We start from the raw sequence: 23475 nt of genomic DNA on the forward strand, positions 1-23475 counted from the left end.
AACCCTACAGTGGGCTCTCCAAATTTTGTGTGGTTGGGTAGGCGCCCACGGATGAGTCAAGCCCATAGCTGGCTGCCCCCAGACTAGGGGGTTTGCTCATCCATTGCGTTGCCCACATTTGATATTTAGTAGAGTGGTCTAGGCCTGAATCTGAGAAGGATTGGTTATTCATGTTCAGGGCTCTAGCAAACACGGCGCTCATGGCCATTTTAGCACTGTTTACGGCTATTTAGGATTACTGCGGGTTCCCAGCCTAACATGGAATGATTCAATCATATGAGTACATGAAAGATACCACTGCTGGACAACTGGAGTTACAGGTAAGTATATACTTGTGTGGCCTGATACTGGCATGGTTCCTCCTCTCTGGGCTGCTAACAAAAGAAAGTACTTCCTTTGCAGTAGTGATTAGATGTGCTGCTTAGTAGGTCCGGACTAACCTACTCAAGCAGATTTTACTGCCTGCCAGTCTGTGAAGCACTGGTACATTCATCGGAAACTGGTCAAAGCCACACTCTTGCTGCCATTTAAGAGGCAGGTACCCAGACGCCATTGACTTGTGCCAGGTCACCAAGATATGTTTACTCAACACCCTACTCTGTAGTCTGGTGGTCCAGGATTCCACCAGCCAAGTAAATCCCAATTCATTTCCCACAATACCCAGAGAAGGAGTTAAAGAAAATCGAGGCAAACTAATGTTTTCTCCACCAGCCTCCCTTTAAGGTCGGTCTATACAGGTTACCCAGTGGGATGATGTGCACGTGCCCTATAGGACGTAGTCATTGAGATCTTGCCAGCAGTCCCGTAAGAATTTATGCGCTCCATGACTCAATATGTGATTCGGGCTGGCCATGACCCTGCCGATTGTTTGTCACAAGCAGTTTGCCCTTGCATAGTGCTCCGTCCCCAATTGTAGATGAGATCCAAACGTTTTTCTGATGATCTGCAGGCATCTGTTATGGATATGCATTGCAATAGGTCCTCTCTCTTTCTTTTTAGTGAATAGGTTGATTCCTGCCTAGAACCATTCAAGGGACGCCAGGCCATGGTGTGCTCTTTGGGCTATTTGACATCTAGACAGTTCCCACCTCAATGTTGGCCCTCAAGGTTACTCCAGAAATTTGGCATACAGGCAATACCAGATGGCCCTGCCATGCTGCAGTGCTCAGTCCCTTAATTCTTGGGGACCCTTTCTTGGTGGTGGATGGGGATCAGGTAGGTAATGTACAGGTTACCAGGGACCTTTTCAGTCCCCTACGGCATAGGCCATCAAATCTCATTAGCTTACCCTTAGCAGCATGCCTACCATGTGGGAGACAGAATAAAAAATAGTCTCCAAATGTGACAAACTATCAGGTCTGATAGATGGGACCCTCATTTAGCAGGGCTATGTCCTTCCATTCCTTGCAGACCTGCCACATTTTTCACCCATCAGAACATCTTTCAGAAAAGCATCTCCAGATCTTACGGCACAAGATGCAGGCTTTTCTCAGTTACCCATAGACAAGGTACCGGATTCAGAAATGGGGACTATTTTAGGACTCCTATTTCCTTGTGCTGTAAAAGGTGGAAGGCCTTCATCCTCTTCTAGATCTTTACTCTCTGAATGCCATCCTACAAAGGACACATTTAAAATGGTCACATTGGCCAAAATTCTGTCTACCCTGGATCTGGGCGACAGGATGTTAGCCTTGTACCTACAAGAGGCATACTTTCTTGTGCCCATCATGCAGTCCTACAGTAGATAACTGTGGGTCAAGATCCGTCAGGAGCATTTTAGCTCGCTGTGCTTCCATTCAGCCTTGACAGCATCCCTCAGTTGTTAACGAAAGTGAAGGCAGTGGTCGCCAACTATCTTTGAAGGTTGGTGATACCAGTTTGTTTTTCTGCCTCAATTGGCTGGCTGTTGAAGGTGAGCTCATCTTCAACCGATGGTGGCCTACACTACATCCTTGTGGTTCTCTATCAATGAGCCAAAGTTGAATTTGAGTAATTTGCAGTAGCTTCTTTTTTAGGAGCTTTTCTGGACACAGTGCAGTTCACATCATTTCGTTCATCACAATGAGTGCAGGACATTCAGGCTGTGATCCTACTGTTTCAGCCTCTGTCCTGGATCTTGGTGAGAACTGCTCAGAGGCTTCTTGACCTGCTTGCCTCATGCATGTGACTTATGTGGACTCCGAGACCAGCCGCAAGGGAATGTCTGATGTCATCCAGGTTTCAGAGCAGACTACCCGAGATCTGCAGTGATAGCAGCTCGACCCTATCCTGTGCCACGGCTGCCCTCTGCCTTCCCCAACCTTAGCTGACCGTATTCACCGATGCATGCATGCTTGGTTGGGAGGTTGTCTGGCAGAGGTAAAAATCAAAGGACTCTGATCTCTGGCAGAAACCAGGCACCACGTCAATGTTTTGAAGCTGTGGGGCATCAGTCTATTGTTGAAGGCCTTCTGCTGCCCAAGGGAAGGCTGGTGCAGGTTCTAAAGGACACAACCACTGGCAAGTGATATTGCAATAAGCAGGGTAGAGTGGGGGTTCAGAGCCAAGAGACCCTACACTTTTGGAGTTGGCTGGAGCATCAGTGCTTCTTACAGATTATGAACCACCTGGCAGGATTTTTAAACACCTGGCATACTATCTCACCCAAAGAGGTCTGGTCAGTGTCAAAATACCTGTTGGAGTTCCAAAGAACACGGTCTTTAAGAAGCACTTTAAGGCTAGAGTGAAACCTAAAACTCCTGTATGCCTCCCACAGTTCTTCTCACTCTCCCCGCTAAGATCTTGGAAAGATGGGTCAATATGGACGTGTCAAATTAGGTTGAATCGCACATCATTTTGTGTCCAGCCCAGACAAGTTTCACACTAGATTATAGAACTTTGTCCTGGTTGATACATTAGACATTTGTTTTCTTGATTCTGGCGACTTACTATATTCACAATTTTAGACCTTTTTACTGCATTTGATGCTGTCACCTCATCCTTCTTTCTTGCCTGGGAGAGATGGGGTTAGACAGTGTTCTGCACTGGCTACAGCTGTTTCGTTAGATCAAGAATTAGCAGTTGCTCGCTCATCTTACCGTTCTAGCTTTCGCATGCTTCTTGTGAAGTTGGTTGCATGGGTACCACTCAAATCCCACTTTATTTAAAAAGTATTGCTGCCTGTAGACAATGTAGTGTGATGCCTATGCAGGGTTTCTAGTGTCATTTAGGACATGGAGATGTATCTACTAGATTGAGGTGACCATCATCTGTTAGAAAATGACTCTCTTGCGCGGTTAGCCCCCCACTGTTTGCCTGTTTTCGATGTGGGTTCAATTGTAGTGCACTTGGTCCCTGCCAACCCTGTGCTAGTGCTTCTTCCCTAAAACAAACTCCTTATTTGTACTTCTACCCCTTATAAGTCCCTAGTAAATGGTCCCCTGGGCCTGGCAGCTGAAGAAGGTCCCCCCTCTCTGGGACCATGCCACTGCCCTTACAGCTTGCATGCACCTGTGAGAGAGAAAACGACAGTCTAGTGCCATGCCAGCTACCACTGCCTGAAGGCATAGGTAAGTCACCCCTCTAGCAGGATGCACTATACCACAGATGAGTGCATATCTGCATGAGCAGATATGCCCCTACAATATTGGGGCCAGTTCCCTAATGTTCTAAGTGCCAAGGAAGCCATAGAGAGTACATGGGCCTGAAACTCGACAACTCTAGTCGACAGCACCGTGATGGCTTCAGTGTACCCAGGAGTCTGTAGTACCAAACTACTCCTTGCAATAAATCCACACTAATGCCAATGTGGGATTTATTGCTCCATGTCCCCAGAGGGCACCACAGATAAACCTGCCAACCCGGTTGTGTCCTTTGATCGGCTGTAGGCAGCCAGCCACACACCGCAAATGTTTCTGGACCCCTGGTTAGAGAGCCCCTGCTGTCTGGGACGAGAAACAATGCACATCTTGGGCAGACATGTCATGCCTCCTCCCCTAGGATGGGCCAGTGCTCGAAAACGGAAGCTTCAAAGGCCTGTGGCCTCTGTAATGGGACCCGCAGGTTCTGCTGCTAGCAGCAGATGGCAACCCCTGGTTTACATACCCGCCTCAGGTGGGAAAACCGGTGGGAAAAACTAAGAATAGGAGGTGTGCCCACCTAAGATGGGGGAGGCGAGGTGAAGCACATCTTTCAGTCCCCGCCATCTTGAAGATGGGTAGACCCCTCCAATCAGGGCTAGGTCTATGCCCACAGGTGAGTAGTATCAAAGAGGGTGTAGTCACCCCAGGTAAGGTGCCCATTGGCCCTACCTGCTACTCTCATAAAACGCCCCATAATCTAGTATTTTGGTAGCTCCCCCATACCTGGAAACCAGATCTGCGACGACCGAAGAAGAAAGTAGACAACCCTGCAGAGAAGACTGAAGGGCTCTGGATCCAGCTAGAACCACGATCCCTGCCACTCTGCACCTGACGCCCACGGCCTGAGTCCAAGTGGCTCACCTGTGCAGTGAAGTCTCGCCAGCGATCCTGTCCTCGTGTCCAGCATTAGCTGACCGCTCCTAATCTTCACAGTGGTGCCTGCAGTGTGAAGCCAGAGGCTCCAGACTGTGCTTCTTCTCCACCTGAGGGATGGAGTTGGCAAATGTTGGAACACCTCTTAGCTTTTCTAAGTTTCCTGCCCAAAATAGGGGTTTAAACCGGCATCTGCCATCTGCTGCAAGCAGCCGAGGTTGGGGATCATATTACAAAGGCGACAGGCCGTTAAAGCTTCCCCTTCGAGCACTGGCCTATCCTCGGGGAAGAGGAGTAACACCTCTGCCTGGAATGTGCAATGTTTCTGGCCCCAGAGAGCAGATTCTCTCTACCCAGGGGTCCAGAAACATGTCTGTGTGTGGCTGACTGCCTAAAGATGGCCAGTGCCCACATTAGGGTTGGTAGGTGTTCAGGGAGCACCTATGAGGTGCGCTCCGAGTACATGGTCTAATGAATCGCACCTTGGCATCAGTGTGGATCTTTTACAAGGAGCTGTTTGGTACCAAACACTCCTAGGTTCAGGTAAGCCCTCATGGTGCAGTGGAACTCGAGATGTCAAGTTCCTAGGCCATATACTCTTCATGGCTGCCCTGGGACTTAAAATATCAAGGAATAGCTCCTAATACTGTGGGGTCATATCTGCTCAGGCAGATAAACCCACACCTGTGATCAAGTTCATCCTGCCTTAGGGATGGTAAGGCCTGCAAGACTTATCTATATCTATAAACGTTTGGCGCCCCAGCTATGGAACACCCTCCCTCTGTTGCTCCGCAGTACATCGAACCTGCTAGCCTTCAGAAAGGGTCTGAAGACGTGGCTTTATGGACAGTAACTTGCTTGCTATTTTCCTCCTTTTTATCTGCCCTCTGAAGTCTGCTGTGGTTTAGAAAGCGCCGGGACACTCCTTGGAGTAGCCGAGCGCTATATAAGACACCCATAACATTAACATTAACATCTTTAGCAGTGCTGGTGGGCAGGGCACATAGGTGGTGTGCTATGTTGACAGTTGTTTTGTCTGCCCAAGGCCATGCAATCTGCATTATCTGAAAGAAACAGGTTAGTATTAGATTCCTTACCTTAGAATATCCCCAGGCATCTGACTGGATCCGGAAACTTTTGCATAGCAGTACCCTTGCGCGTCGGTAGGCGTCGTCTGCAGCTCCGCGTCCGTCGTCGGCGGCGCCGGAATGACGTCGTTGGAGTACTTAGACGCCGCCCTCGCGCGCTGACCTCAGTTCTCCTTTTTTCCGCGCCAGCAAGCGCTGATCCGGAAAAAGTGGTACCCGTAGTCAATTTTTGACTAAACTTTTTCGATCATTTTTGATCTTTATTCTAAGTCATATGACTACGACGGTGCTGGTAGGGATGCCCGGGTTCAAGCCCTGTGTTGACTGCAACCGACTGATGTTGGTTACCGACCCCCATCGTCGGTGTTTACATTGCCTGGGGCCAAACCACGATGACAAGTCGTGCCCCGACTGCCGGGCCTTGATGTCGAAGGCTAGGCGGGAGCGGTCCCGCAAGCTCCTCGAGCTCTGTCAGTCGGCCCGCGCCTTTCGAGGTACCGGTCCGGAAGGAGGTTGAGGGACCAGTCGCGGGCCTGAAGTCATCACAGCTCGGAGAGGCGAGACCACTCCTCGGGCTACAAGTCCTCAGGTAAGAGGCACAAGAAGTCAAAGCGACATCGCTCTTCTGACTCCCACTGACGCTCGCGCGATGCGGGCTGGGTGTTCGGGCGATACCGCCGTCGGGTACTTCGGCCCTGGCGCCGTCGGGTACTTCGGCCCTGGCGCCGTCGGGTACTTCGGCCCTGGCGCCGTCGGGTACTTCGGCCCTGGCGCCGTCTGGTACTTTTCGGCCCTGGCGCCGTCGGGTACTTCGGCCCTGGCGCCGTCGGGTGCTTTGGCCCTGGCGCCGTCTGCAGCTTCGATCTCGGCGCCGCACGAATGGCGTCTGAACTCTGACGTGGCGCAAGGCCTCTTTCAGCAGTGGGGAGAGCCTTGGTTAGATCTATTCGCCACAGAAGAGAACACGCAATGTCATCAGTTCTGCGTGTTGGAATTTTCAAGACGGCACTCGCTCTGAGGCGCTTTTCGTCGCCAGTGGAGCTGCGGTCTGTTGTACGCCTTTCCGCCTATACCACTTCTGCCCAGAGTGCTGAAGAAGATAAGGCGCGATCGGGCCCAAGTCATCCTTGTGGCTCCGGACTGGGCACGAAGATACTGGTATCCCAAGCTACTCAGCATGTCTGTCGATCCCCCGATTCGTCTGCCTCTTCAGGAGGACCTTCTGTCGCTGCAGCAGGGAACGGTCCTCCACCGAACCAGTCCAGTCTCCACTTACATGCGTGGAGTTTGAGCGGCGGCAGTTGAGTCCATTTGACGTGCCTCGTGAAGTCTGTAATGTGATTCTGGCAGCCAGGCGTCCCTCTACAAAATCGGTATACGCCTGCAGGTGGAACAAATTTGTGGTATGGTGCACAGCAAAGGCTGTGAATTGCCTTTCTGCCCCTCTTTCAGAGGTTCTCCTTTTTCTTTTTCTTGCCCAGCAGTGCTCTGCTCTGGGCACTCTGAAGGGTTACCTCTCTGCCATTTCCGCCTTCTTAAGGCTTCCTGATCAGCCCTCTTTGTTCAAGTCCCCAGTTGTAAATAGGTTTTTTAAGGGCATCACTCATATGTTCCCTCCTGTTCCTTTCGTGATGCCTCAGCCGGACTTGAACCTTGTTCTGACTTACCTGATGAGCGCTCCCTTCGAGCCACTTCATAACTGTCCTCTTCGTCTCCTTACTCTTAAGACTGCATTCCTGGTTGCCATCACCTCTGCCAGGAGAGTGAGTGAGCTCCAGGCTCTTTCTTCTGGACAAAGTTGTGTTGCGGGCTGCCCAAGGTAGTCACAGCCTTCCACATCGGGCAGTCCATCACCTTGCCCAGCTTCTTTCCGCCTCCGCATCCCTCGAAAGAGGAAGAGAGGCTCCACCGTCTGGACCCAAAATGTGCGCTCTCATTCTATCTGGATCGCACACCCCATTTCCGGGTGGATGACCAACTCTTTGTTGGTTACGTTGGCGCTAAGAAGGGTCGGGCGGTGCACAAGCTAACCATTTCTAGATGGGTCGTCTTGTGCATCAAGGATTGTTACTCTCTGGTTAGAAAAGAGCCTCCTGTGGGGCTATGTGCCTATTCCACTCGGGCCACAGTGGCTACTACTGCACTGGGTCAGGGAGTCCCCTTGCAGGACATCTGTCAGGCAGGTACGTGGGCCTCGCTGCACACGTTTGCAAGATACTACTGCCTGGACAGCCAAGTCCGGAGAGATGGCTTTTTCGGCCATTCCGTTCTCCAGGACTTTCTTGTGTGATCATTGGTTCGCAGACCCACCACCGGGGTTGGTATTGCTGGGGTATCTATTCTAAGGTAAGGAATCTAATACTAACCTGTTTCTTTCAGTTGCACAAGTTACTTACCTTCGGTAACAATATATCTGTAGGAAACAGTAGTTAGTATTAGATTCCTTACTGCCCCACCCATCCTCTCTGTTCTGCGAACTGATATCTTGGGTTAAGGTTCACCCCTTTCAGGTCCCTAGTTTCTTGGCACCAGTGTTGGTTTTGATCATGGCTCTGCGTTTCTGGCGTGGAAAAGCTGTGTATAAGAACTGACGTCAGCGCGCGAGGGCGGCGTCTAAGTACTCCGGAAACGTCATCCCGGCGCCAACGACGCAGACGATGGAACCGGAGCCGCAGACGACACCTACCGACGCGCAAGGGTACTGCTACGCAAAAGTTTCCGTATCCAGTCTGACGCCTGGGGATATTCTAAGGTACGGAATCTAATACGAATTACTGTTTCTTACAGATTTGTTACCGAAGGTAAGTAACTTGTGCGACAGTCTGAATGGGCAAGGTGAGGGGTCCCTAGGGGACCCTCTTCAGTCCCCGTGCCCTAGGCACACAGGTATCATTTACAAGGGACTTACAGGGGCCCTGAAAGGCAAATTGGGGTACAGTTTTAGGGAAAGAACACTCGTACTGGGAACTTGGACAGCAGAGAACCAGTACTCTACAGTCAAAATTGCCTCAAAAGCCAGGCAAAAAGTGTTTGTGTGGGGGGGGAGGGATGGGGTACTAAATCAGAACCCCATTGTCTCTCACCATCTAACATTAGTATGCCAAATGACTCATGAGCGCTAGTTCTCCATATGCTTCTTCCTCTTCCCCTTTTGACTTGTAGAAAACCATTACCTGGGTATAAAGGTCCTACAGACTGGAATATCACAAAGTATAAGATCCATCATGTGTATATTACCCACAGATATATTGCAGTTAACATGTCTTTCAAAATGAGACCTCTTACCGTTGCCTGTAATGTGACCGTGATAAAAACAGAGCAGAATTATGGCAGCCAGCACGTTTCCCAATTAACCAATCTGACCTTCAGCCCTTTATCATTGGCTTCTCATCATAAGGCAGCCATCAAGTGCACTGTGATAAAATTAAAAATATGTGCAAAATTACAGCTGTCAGAACTATATTAAATCCTCTGTGTGAGAGAGGCTAATGAGGATGATCACATTGCACATCTATCCCCTGAAGTTTATTCGAATAGGTCCCCACAACCCTTCCCTACTATGGCAATGTGACATTCCATTTAACACAATACCTGCCTTCAAGATGTGACTACAGTGTAATAACAATCCACTCTTCAAGGTCCGTTTCCTCGCAGTAAGTAAGTCAGGCCTACAGACTTTCTCATAAGTTTTCATAATAAAAAGATCAAAGCTATGAAATAGGACATGACCTTTTCCAGTGAATCTGTCATAGTTATCCTTTACCATTGGTTCGGCACCATAACCAGCATAGGCTTACTAAAGTGCTCATACATAGTTATAAAATTACAAATGTACAAAATTGCAGTAAGCGAAACGGTATACAGCCCCTCTCAGAAGTGGCTAACAAGGATTATCACAATGAAACTCTAACACAGGGTTTGTCAGATGGATGACAAACACCACAACCGTGGCCACTTTGGTAATCTGTGAGATTTCATGTAACAAAATACCTGTTTTCAGCCCGTAACACAGCGTGACAACTGTGAACAAATGCTCTTCCCAGTAAGTTAGTCAACCCATTGCCTTTACCTTTACATGTTACGGCAGATATCGGGCCTGTGGTTTCAGTCATAACCTTTACCAGTGAACCAATCAGCCTATACCCTTTATAATTTGCTTGCCACTAGAACTAATACAAGCTTGCTGTATTGAGCACAAGTTTTTCGAAAAGGCAACCATCAGGCATACAGCTGCAAAAATAAACATGTAGACATTACAGTTAGCAAAGCCAAATACTAGGTCTAATCTTATGGCCTAACATTGATTATCATAGTGCAAATCTTCCATTGCCACAGTTTGGCAGAGGGGTATGTGGTATCCTTGCATTCTGCATATCCATAGCTACACTAGGTGCAGTGATTCTATAATACCTCATGACTATTCTAGATTGGCATGAGTTCAGTTACCAGCTTGACTTCTTGGTATGTGGATGTATTTACCTGTACCTGCTTGTAAATAAACTATATCTTCCATAATTCCTCTTGAAGCAGTAATCTTTACAGGGTAGCCAGCACCTAAGGCATTACCCATTACAGTAGTTTGACATTCTATGTAACAAAATGTCTTTATAGGCTTTAATACAGAGGAATAACAATCCAACCTTAAATACATATTAACTTTGGCATATTCTTTAGACATAAATATCAGACCTACTTCCTTTATTATAACGTTTCAAAATAAACAGAACTAGTTTATAACCGTAATCATTGGCTTGCCACGATAGCCAACAAAGCCGTCCTGCATGGTGCATAAACTTTCACACATGGCAACTAGAGAAAAACCAACACAATACTTATCTAGAAGTAGTTGTTTGGCAGAATTAGTAGCATTTGCTTGGCCTTAAATGGCAAGCTCCATTTTTCAGTATCTTGTGTGTGACCGAGAGGCCAAACACAATGGCTTTGCTTGATAACGAGCCTGACTTAAGCAACAGGGTGAAAAAATGATCACAGCTGGTTGGAAGGTAAGTGCACTCTGTGGAAGTACACAACTTTTGACAAATCACAAGCTACTCTGATAAGCCAACATCCTGGGCAGAGCTGCAGTCCCTGTATGTAGTATTCCTGAATTCATATTTTTTTTGATTACCCAAGGTCTGACTACAGCTGCACTGTCAAGTCAGATTTTTTTTGAAAAAAAATACTTTTTGTATAACTTCCTACAGAGCAAACTTCAGTCTTATTGAAAGGTAAAATGTTATCCTTTTTATTGTGACATCGCGTATCAACAGAAAGGTTATAGTGTGCTTCTGTTTTTGATCTATAAGATATTTGCAGTTCAAATTAAAGGTAAGTAATCCTTTCAGTTAAGATTTCTATGTCGACACTGAGTTGAAATCCATTTTCAAGACTTAACTCGAGATAATCTGCACTATTCTCCTGTCTTCTGTTTGCTAATGTGTAAGGATCTTGTGCCTCCTGTGTCTTGTGATTAATTAATTGTATTTTATTTTATTACAGGTTGTTTTGTGCGAACCACGCCTCATGGGGCACCAGAGCACATTACAGCATCATAGTCAGTGTGACAAAATCAGCCTTGTTTTCTGAATATGTAGTGAAAAAATACTTCATAACTGGCACAAACGTTACTAGCCTCGACTTTTGCTTGAGTACCATTACCATCTGTGTCACTCTCGTATTTTTTTCCGTTTTTGTTTTTCTAAAGAAGAAATAACACTTTGATGTTTTCCATTCATCCTGTACAGTGAAAAGTTCCATACTGCTCTTTCTGAGATAGATAGGGTAAACCAGGACTTAAACTGAGTTACCTCAATGACTGCAGGTGCTCGGAACCCAATTTTTAATTTAGGAAATAGCCCAACAATCTTGCACTGAACAGCAATTTCAATGGAAAGTTAAGGACTGAACATCTTTGCCTATTACAGGCGTCTTGAAATGGTGTGCCGGAAACTACATCTTTTGAATGCCACGCAATAATACACAGTGGCCTGCCAGTCCAATTTGAAGTTGCACAAGCCTGTTTGTTCCTTACAGAGAGACTTACTAGAACCTATAGAGGGGATACCCAGTGTGAATTACCTTGCCATTTTCTCTCCCTACCTGCTCCTTTTGTCAGCCCTCTTCTCTTGTTCAGTTCCCGTCTCCCACCAGCTGTCACAGTTCAATTACTTTTCTGGTCCATTTTTCTTCATGACCTCTCTTGTGGCCATTGCTCATTCCTCTGGAATTTATTCAATCTTTCCTTCCAAAGCCTACTGTCGTTTTCCTCCTCCATCTCCTTGTAAATGGTTACCTCTGCCAGTCGCTCCCCGTCTGTCACATTCCCACCTCGTCACTTTTAGCCTGCCCCTTAGGCCTAAAATCTCTGCATTACACTCATTCCATCCTCCCATCGAGCCTCTGTCCTTTACTTTCCTTTTCCCCTCCTGCCTAGTCGCATCTCCCTATCCCTTTTCCTCTTCCTCCACTTGCTTACCTATCTCAGTGACTACATGCAATAAGAGTTTGAACATCAAAAAAAGGTCATTTAAAATGGTATGAGTCAAACACAGTGCATCACATGCGCCTATACGAATGACAGCATAATTGGTGACATCTTTTTTGTTGTTGTATGGCTTCTTATCTGCTCCCATTGATCATGAAAATACTTGCTGCGACTTAAAAACTGTTACTGCAGACCGGTGGGTTGCCTTTTCAGTGCAAGTGGAGACCTTAGCTCTTACACAGAACTCAGTTTTTAGCCATTACATAGCCTGGGCATGTGCTTAAACCCTCTGCACCATTTACAAAGAGTATTGATGTTACAAAACAGGAGTTACCCATGTTACTGCTTTGCAACTATACTTTTACAGAAAATGTTAAGCATTTTGGGAGCCTGGCATGTGCTTGGAACCTATGGCCCAATGGCCAAGCCCAACTGTACACTTGTTTTCCATAATTCTCTTTTGTCTGATATTTTTCCCTGCCAGCCTATGAGGATGCTACCTTGCTCTGAGCACCTAGTTTTATTTTTTGGCTAGGCATTTTGTTCTACTAACTCTAAGAGATGTTAGTTCTCCTAGAGTGAATACTATTGAGATGAAGGTTTTGAGCACTTGTCCCTTGACTTGTTCTTTTCAGACAGATCCTGAGGAAAGGATTTAGACTAAATCAGTCATCTCTAACATTAATCTTGGGCTGAGGTACATTCATAACTTAACACAGGCTCACCGCAGGGCACTTTCTTGGCCTAACAGTGGTCTTTTGTCCAAAATGCTACAAAAGTCTAAAATTTACACACACCCAGAAAAAGAAAGGAAGCAGAAGTGCCCCGTGTCCCAACTACAACACATTCTAGGGTCCCCAAATTGTCACACTATCACAGTACCAATTGTATGTGGATAAGGATCACTGGTACCATAGATGTAGTCCCTTTTAGGTCGAGTCTGGGCAGTGCATGCGCTGCTCTGCGAGGCATGCTGTATTAGAGTATGGACTTGAAGCCCTGCCCACTCTGCCCATATTCTTCATTAGCTTCTGTCTTTGGGTTTCTGGTTCGGTTATCTGCTTGTTAGTCCCGCCTTAGTACCGTCTTGTTTTCATTTGTAACCTCCCAATGAGGACTTGACCTTTTACTTCCATTACATGGTCTGTGTTTAGTCTGTAAGTACTATTTTCTTTAGTGAGTTTTCTCCTACTGCAGGCACATCGTGCTTTCCTGCAACATTTAGTGCAACATGCACGCTTTCACTTTCCAAGCAGCCAGGTCAATGGCTGCCCCTTATTTGCGATGCAATAGGTCTCGCATTTGCGAGAGTTTGAGCTATTGGTATTGTAAATGACAATAGCTTAAACTCGCAAATGTGAAACCTATTGCTTTCCAAATATTTTTTGGGGTTTCCAAGCCCCCATGCCACGCTTACACATTAATAGAGGTCACACCCCTTGCTTTAGTTGAGCCTTATATAAAGAAAGGGATGCGGTCGCCCCAAAGAAAATTTATTTTTCAAATAAATGCTTTTTCGGTAAAAACGCCCCATACTGCGCTTTCACTTCAATGGTGACTGCACCCCTTTCTTTAGATGCGGCTCGTGTACCACATTCCTGGGAATAAGTCATAATAGAACCTCCGTTCAGTCTCCACAATGTATATATGTATATTTTTTTTATCAAGATTACAATTTTGTATGAGTCATCAATTCCCCATAGTTTTTACATGGAAAATATTCCAGAAATGAATCCTGCATGATATGGTTTTTTCAGTTCTTTTTTTTTAGAGCTTTAAAGACCCAGATTTTGTGTCCATTTCATGTACAAAAGTGTCCCCTTTTGATACAAGGTTATACACTTGAGTTTAACAGATACATAATGTAACTCCTTGCTCTTCATTTATCGATCCATTCATATCTACATCATGATAATCCTTTAGATCATGGTGCAGTAAGACTAGCCACATTAGCACTGCTTGGTGCCAGTCTTTAGTGTAATGCGCATTGGTCCTTGGTATTTGCGAAAATGAAGCAAAGCAGGAGTGTCAAGTTTCAGCCCATGCTCCAAACTGACAAATTCAGAAGTTAGATGGTAGCTTGTTGCTTCGCCTTTGTCATTTCCTAATGCTTAGACTAAGGTTTCTAATGAACTTTAGTTCAAGTTTATGATCAGACCCCAGATTCTTTATTACTGATGTTAAAATCATTAGACTTTGCTCTGTTTCTTGACCTGAAGTGTGCTTCTTATCTTGTAAGTGCTCAGTCATTATCCTTTACTTTGCCTGACAAGTTCTCAATTGGTGGCTGACCCAGATTTTTGCTCTCTGGCTCATAATACTTTAATGGGGTTTGAGTGGCTCATCGTGTCTGTGCCACTTGATGTTTACTTCATTGTTTTCTCATCGTGGTCATTGCTGCATTTTATTGTCCTAATTGAAGTATGTAGAATATTTACAGAATTGTGGTATATTGTTACAAATGTACTGTTTCAAAATGTAAGGTATTGCAGTCAATAAATCTTCAGTTTAATTATGAATATCTTTATTTTCCCCAACTAAGGAGGAGAGCAATAAACCTGTGAAATCTCAGGGTCTGCTTGGGCCATGCCCAGTCGCTTCGTCTCGGCATGAACGAAGGTCGGCTCGGCACTCCCGAAGAAGAGAAAGAAAACTGCGGGACCAAGCCAACAATACTCCATCGAACCTAGACATCCTGGAGCTACACACCAGAGAGGTGCTGAAAAGATTGGAGATGTCGTCATGGGAAGAGGCAAGTATTCTACGAGTGCAGTGTCGGCCTCATTCTGTCTCACCCAAACTTGTAGAAGAAACAAGTGGAGCGCTTTCTCACCAAAACCATATTGTGTTTAGTTTGGAACTCCAATTTGATTTTAAGGGCTGGATGAGTCAACAAAACGCAAAATGTAAACAGTCATAGCACTAAAGCTAGCAAAAATAGTAAATACATTTAGTGAGAGGGCACATACGCTTTAGTTTCAGACCTTTGTTCTTGGTAGGTTATATTGAGACTGGAAAAAGGAATAAGAACCACAGTGGAACTATAATGCCGGTTACTCATCGTTTCCTTCCCTTTAAACAGACTAACTGCAGATCCTAATCACCAACCTTACCGGTTTTGGCATGGGCCATAGGTCCTTATGACTTTTTTTCTCGGGGTCCCGAAGTCACTGGGCAACATTACTGTTTCACTCAAGATGACTAGGTACTTGATTTCAACCACTGACTTTAAGGTAGTTGAGAGCAGCAGTCAAAAGTTTACTCCAGGACGCAGCATGGAGGTAAGAAACTCAGATGTATGATGACACCATTCATGACACTCAATAAATCAATGCCCCGGGAGTTTGTAATTTATAATGAAAATGGTGGGCACAGATGTTTGCAACTTGTTTTGGGTAGAAGTCTTTCAAGTCATGAGGTATGGTGACTCCACTCTTAGTTGGCAATTTGCATGGTTATCGGCTCCATTGTTAGAGATTGTTTCCCTCTGCTATTTGGGGCTTAGGACCTAGTGTTAAACACCACCTCAAGGTGCCATCACCTCCTCAAGGTGCGGCAATCTTTGGGCTTCTGTTGGCATTGAGGCAATGGAGTGGAGTTTGAATCCAGCCAAGATGCTTGATGCCCCAACACCCTCCCCCCCTAAAACTGCCTTAGATTCTAAAGAAACACCTTGGTGACCAAAGCACACAAACACACTTCAAAGCTGAATGCCTTGTTGATGCCCCAAACTTTGAAAACTGTCTGCTCAACACCTCCTGGGCCAGATCTTATGTGTGAACCTTTGACTCCTGCAGTCAAGAAGGTGCTGATTGACAAGGCCGTCACCTCTCCACCCCATCCAGACCACCACCAATCTCTAAGTTCCTCCAAGGGGTCATCAAAGTCCTTTTCTGTCTTAGGCAGTCCCAGTCCCTATTTCCCTATAAAGGAATTTGTTTCCCCTCTCTACCCGCATCAACTGATCTCCCCTGGGAAGACTATGATGTAGAGCCCCCACAGGACCACCAACCTCTAGCATATCCCAGTCTGGGTGTTCCCTCAGACAACACTGCTTCCTACTGTGGGAGCATTCAGCAGGCTGCAGCCTACCACAAAGTAGACCTGCACACCACTCCCGAGTATGGTGACCTTTTCTAGAGACTCTGTATAGGATGGAGTTTCTCCTTCAGTTCCTTTCAGTTAAAGTGAATCCCCAGAGACCATCAAGGAGCCAATGATATCCTGTGTTTTTGCAGCAAAGATGAACAAAATAATAATAAACCTTCTCCTTCTCACCTCATGTACATTCGAGGAATGTCTCCCCACTCCCCCCCCCATACTCCCTCGTGGTTGCTACCGCTGGCAAGCAGCAGCACAAGCCACAGGTGCCTCCCATACTCTGGTTAAGGAGAGTAAACAGGGTTGAAGCTTTGGGCAAGAGGGAAGTGGTAGTTGCCTCAGCCTACTGGCGCTTTGCCACTTCACTGAACCGTCTGTCTCGTTATGTCTGAGCACAGTGGGATGATGTGGAGAACCTGTTCCAGTACCGCCGCCAGAACATAAAAAGGCGAAGAGTAGGGGATGGAGGAAAAACTTATCTCTAAGGCCACTATTAATGTCCTGGATGCAGCCGATACTTCGGCTAGAGGGTGTAGTACCTCCATTATTTTACACTCACTCCTGGCCTCACATCTCGAGCTTCAAGCATGAAGGAGATCCAGACAAATATTAAATAAATATATTTTGTTTGTATTTTATTTCAAGAGCAATATTTTAGCGAAAAGGTAAATACGTTTTTAATAAATACTTTTCACTTTGGAAATTAGACACTTGGAAACTTTTCAGCACAGTTCAATGTTATTTTATAGGGAAAACATCACAGTTAAGCAGGTAAGTAATGCACTTAGAGTCCGAGTCTTCAGAACCAAAAGTCAGCAAGGGTCAGGTGAGTACCAAAACTGCACCTCCAGCTGCACAGGGCAGCTGTGTGCAGAGGTAAAAATCGGAGTTCGGCCCAATGATTTTCAATGGAGACTGGGGGTTCCTAGCACCACACTGCTTGGGGGGAGTCTCCGTGCAGAGGCTGCAGGTGACTTTGGGGAGTCCTGGAGGGGTCAACCCACCGTGGACTCTCTGGAGCACTGGAGGACCTCGCTGGGACCAGTGGGCCACTTGAACTGCGGCCGTAGGCGATGGGTGCTAAGGTAGTTCCAGGCGTCTGGTTTCTTTGCCCTTAGGAGGCTCAGAGTCTGTTCTCGGAGTTTCTTTTTTGGTGCTACTACAGAATGGCCGGTGGGGCTGGGGCCAAGTCATTTGTTCTCGGCAGTCTCCTCTGCTGGGCATCTTCATTCGTCCTTTTTCTTTTTAGGTTGCGGGAATCTGCTTTCTTGGTTCACGGCTGCCCCTAAATACTATATTTGGGGGGTGTTTTAGGGGTCTCAGGTCAGTAGCCAAGCCAATGGGCTACTGACCTTAGGGTGGCTACACCCTTGGTGTGCTCACCCCTAATGGGGGAGTGAGTGCAATCCTTAATCCTGATTAGGGAGTGCCTGCCATCTGCAAGATGGCGAGCACGGAAGAGAGGGCTTCACCTCACCTCCCCCACCTGAGGGGTTGAGTTGGCAGAGGTGGGCACACCTTCTGGGCGAGCTAGTTTTTCCCACCTATCTTACTGCCGAAAAGGAGGGGAGACCGGAAGGGGCCCTGCTCCTGATAGCAGGAGAGGCTGGGAGGTCGCATTACAAAGGCTGCCGGGCCTTTGAAGATCCCCTGCCACAGATGGGTCTTCCTGGCCAAGGGAGGTGTGACCACCTCCGCCCAGGAAAGGCTTTGTTTCTGGGCTCAGGGAGCGAAGGCTCCCACCCTAGGGATCCAGGAACATGTCTTGTGGTGGCCAACCGGAGGCTGGTCGTTTTTTAGGGGGCATCTCTAAGATGCCCTCTGTGAGCATTACATCCCCCACTGGCATCAGTGTGGATTTAATGTGCTGAGAAGTTTGATGCCAAACTTCTCAGTTTTCAGTGTAACCATTATCGTGCTGTGTAGTTCGTAATGACAAGCTCCCAGCACCATATACTCGTAAGGGCAGCACTGCACTTACAATGTCTAAGAATGGACTTAGACACTGTAGAGGTACATGGCTCGTGTACCTGTACACTCACCACTGGTATAGTGCACCCAGCTAGAGGGGTGGCTGATGTATGCCAGGGCAGTGGGTTGTAGGCATGGCACACAGCGATGTGTGCCATGTCGACTCTTCACTTTGTTGTGCACCACAACATGCAGCCTGCAGTGGGGGAAGGGGTGGGTGGGTGGGTGTGTGTACGTGTACAGGGCCTCAAAGGGTGGCACAATAAGTGCTTAGACCATTGCTTCCACTACAGCCAGGCCTGCTGGATCTAGCCATGGAGTTGTTCCTTTCGCTTGCTGCAGCAAAATCCGCACCATTGAGACTCCATAAGAAATACCATTCACCGGAGCAAGATCCACTGTACACAGTCTGACCCCCCTCCCGAATCAGTGGTGCTTTTAGCTGCACGAAAATCTCACACCACCTCCTTCTGCTACCACTCCCCCTGGATTAAGAAAGCAAAAAGGTGGACTTGTCAGGACGCAAGGTTTGCAGCACTGCTGCTACGTCCATGAAATCGGCCAGTGGCACAGCCCTCTCAGGAAGGTACAACCCTGCCTAGTGGGGCTTTATGCTCTACTTTGAGGATCACCTCCCTAAAGTGGATCAGCAGGATTTTCTGGAGTGGGCAATGGTTTCCAACCAAGTCATTAGCGCAGCACTTTTCCAGCTTCACCCTCTTCTACTCACACAGCGACGACGAGATGGCGAGAATGAAAAGGGAAATGGATACCTTTTACAAGCAGTAGGACTAGAAAAAGCTAAAGAACAAAGATGTTCATTCCGCCCTTACCAATGGCGTATCTCCGCACAGAGGGTTTAAACCCCTCGATGGCAGTCAAACAGATCGCAACTATATCAGCGACCGTACCAATCACAGCACAAACCACAAAGGTCGTAACTCCCAACAAACCAACCAGCGGCAGCAAAACCCTGAATACCCTCTTACGTTACCCACTCCGGTGGGGGGGAAGCATTTTAAACTATCCTGCTGAGTGGCAAAACATTACAAAAGACGCCTGGGTCTTAAAAATTGTCAAACATGGCTATCGTCTCAGATTCACTGTCCCACCACCATCCATTCCTCCAAAGCTGTCCACGTCTTATCTCAACCTTTTACAGGAAGAAGTCAATCCTCTGTGCCTCAAGAAAGCGGTGGAACCAGTCCCTCAAAACCAATGAGGTCAAGGTATCTACTCTAAATACTTCCTAGTGCAAAAGAAAGGCAGACACGAGTTCATTACGATTCTCTACCTTTGCATCGCAAACAAGTGGATCCAGAGGGAAACATTCAGAATGCTGGCCTTACACCAAATTTACCCTCAACTTCAAAAGGGAGACTGGCTTTGTTCGATAGAGCTCCACAACACTTATTTTCACATTCCGATCACAGTCCCATCGGAAATTCCTCTGGTTCGTCGTGGGACAGAACCAGTACCAATACGTGGTTCTTCTATTCGGCCTCAGTTCGGCGCCCAGAACTTTCTCCAAATGCATGGCGGTGGTGGCAGCGCACCTTCGGAGACACAAAATCCTTGTATATCCTTACTTGGACAATTGGCTGATCAAAGCGTCCACATTCACAGAAGCCCAAAAGCATATACAATGGACGTGCGATCTGCTTCATCGCTTGGGTATGCATGTCAATGTTCAAAAGTCTCTAGATTGTGGGTTGTGCACCGCTCCTTGGTTTTTGTGTGCGTTTTTTAGACCATGCTCTTAGGGTATCACCTCCCTCCTGAGGTGTATTTGATAGCTCCACTAGTTGCACGCCTGTTACGTCACAGGCGTGTCACCCTAGGCACAAGTATCATGTGCTGGATACCAGCTCTAATAAGTGACAATGTTTATTCCGTGGTTCGGTTGAAAGCTCTTTAATACTTATATCCACATGTTAATTCACATTTCATTCTTATTTAATCATAGTAGGCGTAAATGTAAATCATTCCTCATTCCAATGCATTTCGGTGCATTAGGCACCTTCATCAGGGAACGCCTGCAAATTAAACAAATAATACATTTTGTAGCTCTTAACATTCCATTCTATCTCACTGGATAACTTCTTTCATTAATATACACATTAAATGCTATGCGTTCGCTTTGGCTTTTCTATGTATACTTCTGGGATGTACGCGATATGCATCTGGTGCGATACCCGCTATATTGACCACCTTCAGATTCTAACCGTCGGTTAGTTTGTAATGCTACTCCCTCATTCTCTGAGCGTGTTATTAAACATTACGCGCCGGCTATTGCCATTCTATAGTTAAGGTATACAATCGCCTTGCCGTTAGTGTGTATCTATACCCGATGTCCCCCTCTCACCTTACTTTCAGCTTCCGAGTAGCAGCTACGCGAAGCCACTCCGCTCCGTATGACTTCAACGCAGTAAGTTCAAACACGAGTCTCGCGCATGCGCATATTAGAGGTATCTTGCCTTTTTAAGGCAGTTTAAAGGCTAACTTTATCGACATGAAGAGCACTATCACAAGTGTCTTCCTCTGCGGCTCTATGCATTCGCTTAGTGTTCGTCAATCTCGCGGGTCCTGCACTATAAAAGCAATTAAATGTAATGTACGTGTATATTCGTAGTGTCATGATGTGGTCAATACTGTTACTAAGATATACACAAATGCTGGAAAATTCACAATGTACAGTAATCTCTCAACATTATAAATAGCACATAAATTCCATATTTCCAACACACAAGCCCTCAGTTGGCTTATGTTATGCTTTTTGTTCTGTGTGGCCCACATAACGTAAACTTAAGACTCGTCTGAACGAACACAAAAGTAACATAAGAACAGGGCTCATAAAATCAACAGTGGCAGCACATTTCATGGACAAAAAGCATAACATAAGCCAACTGTGGGCTTGTGTGTTGGAAATAGTTCCTAAAAAGGAAGGACCCTTGAATAAAAAACACTCTTACAGAGAGAAAACCATTGGATGTATCACTTGTGTAGCCTCAAACCGAATGGACTAAATGAAAGAATGGAATTTATGTGCTATTTATAATGTTGAGAAATTACTGTACATTGTGAATTTTCCAGCATTTGTGTATATCTTAGTAACAGTATTGACCACATCATGACACTACGAATATACACGTACATTACATTTAATTGCTTTTATAGTGCAGGACCCGCAAGATTGACGAACACTAAGCGAATGCATAGAGCCCGCAGAGCAAGTCACTTGTGATAGTGCTCTTCATGTCGATAAAGTTAGCCTTTAAACTGCCTTTTTAAAAAAAAAAGGGCAAGATACCTCTAATATGCGCATGCGCGAGACTCGTGTTTGAACTTACTGCCTTGAAGTCATACGGAGCGGAGTGGCTTCGCGTAGCTGCTACTCGGAAGCTGAAAGTAAGGCGAGAGGGGAACATCGGGTATAGATACACACTAACGGCAAGGCGATTGTATACCTTAACAATAGAACGGCAACAGCCGGCGCGTAATGGTTAATAACACGCTCAGAGAATGAGGGAGTAGCATTACAAACTAACCGACGGTTAGAATCTGAAGGTGGTCAATATAGCGGGTATCGCACCAGATGCATATCGCGTACATCCCAGAAGTATACATAGAAAAGCCAAAGCGAACGCATAGTATTTAATGTGTATATTAATGAAAGAAGTTATCCAGTGAGATAGAATGGAATGTTAAGAGCTACAAAATGTATTTGTTTAATTTGCAGGTGTTCCCTGATGAAGGTGCCTAATGCACCGAAATGCATTGGAATGAGGAATGATTTACATTTACGCCTACTATGATTAAATAAGAATGAAATGTGAATTAACATGTGGATATAAGTATTAAAGAGCTTTCAACCGAACCACTGAATAAACATTGTCACTTATTAGAGCTGGTATCCAGCACATGATACTTGTGCCTAGGGTGACACGCCTGTGACGTAACAGGCGTGCAACTAGTGGAATGTTCATAAGTCCACGTCATCTCCGGTTCAGATTCTATATTTCTTAGGAGCTACCATCGATAGGTTGCAAGAGAAGATGTTTCCTTCGGAGGAACGATTGTTTCCATTCTCTAAAAATGTCTCAGTATTCATCGGATAACCCACCCATCAGTTCGCATAGTCATCTCTCCTCGGCTCGATGGCCTCCTGCATATTCCTGACTCCCAATGCTCGCCTCCACATGCGGCCTCTCCAGGAGTGCTTGGAGGACCAGTGGAACCAGTTCTCTGGGATCTGGGAGGACAAGATCACCCTCCTCTCAATCTGTGGAATCTCTCAAATGGTGGCGTTCGCAGAAGAATATCCCGAAGGGAATGCCTTTTTACCACCTTCCACCAACACAGTCCTTGGTCACAGACGCCCCACTGCTCGTGTGGAGAGCCCACATGGATCACTTACAGCTACAAGGGCTGTGATCCCCGAGAGACCAGTTGTATCATATCAACCTTCTGGAACTACGAGCAGTACACCTGGCACTCAAGGCTTTACATCCTTCTTTCATGACCAACAACCTGCTTCTATAAATGTACAATAGAACCACCATAACCTAGCAGGGGGGAACACGGTCCAGAGCCCTGTCACAAGAAGACCAATCGATTTGGCACTGGCTCATCGCCAGAAATCTAATACTGGTAGCTGCGCATCTTCCAGGGGAACAGAATACCCATGCAGACATGCTCAGCAGTGTTCTCGACGAAAACCATAAAGGGGTACTGAACAAAGGTCATGCAAAGTATCTTTAGTTTGTGGGGCACACCTTCTACATATGTTTGCCATAGAGGAAAACAAAAAATGCTGCGACTTCGCCTCCAGATTTTCCCATCCAAGGTCACTAGGGAATGCCCTATGGATCAAATGGTCAAACACATTCCTTTACGCGATTCCTCCAATTCCATTAATACCGACAGTCCTGCACAAGCTGGCATCCACAGTAGCCCAGATGATACTCATCGCCCCAGAATGGGCGAGACAACTCTGGTATCCGGACCTCCTCCACCGGTCTATCCGGCCACAGAGGTAAAATTTGACATCCCAACCTTTCATCTTTCGAGTATGGCAGCATGGCTCCTGAGATAGTGCAGTATGGCCATTTAAACCTGTCTCAGGAATATATGGAAATTTTAAAAGAAGCAAAGCGACCATCTACACGCACAGCTTTATCTTTTAAATGGAAGTGTTTTTGTATTTGGTGCTCCTCCAAACAAATTGATCCCGTGTTTTGCCAGGAATACGTCATTCTCCTGTATTCACACCTTGCTAAGTCTGGCCTTCAAGACTCCTCCGAGTCCACCTATCTGCTCTCACGGCATACATAAAGAA

General features: G+C 46.3%; 1 protein-coding gene across 2 annotated transcripts in view; it reads left to right on the top strand.

The window, feature by feature from the left end:
- The window catches only part of KDM7A (lysine demethylase 7A), a 345661-nt gene that overhangs the window by 255798 nt on the left and 66388 nt on the right, over nucleotides 1-23475 (top strand). For both annotated transcript variants that reach the window (XM_086953055.1, XM_086953056.1), the window contains exon 12: nucleotides 14608-14817. In XM_086953055.1, coding sequence (XP_086809181.1) covers nucleotides 14608-14817 — 210 coding nt within the window. The remainder of the gene's footprint in view (nucleotides 1-14607; nucleotides 14818-23475) is intronic.

The sequence above is a fragment of the Lissotriton vulgaris genome, chromosome 1_2 (assembly GCF_964263255.1).
Source record: "Lissotriton vulgaris chromosome 1_2, aLisVul1.2, whole genome shotgun sequence".
NCBI lineage: Eukaryota > Metazoa > Chordata > Amphibia > Caudata > Salamandridae > Lissotriton > Lissotriton vulgaris.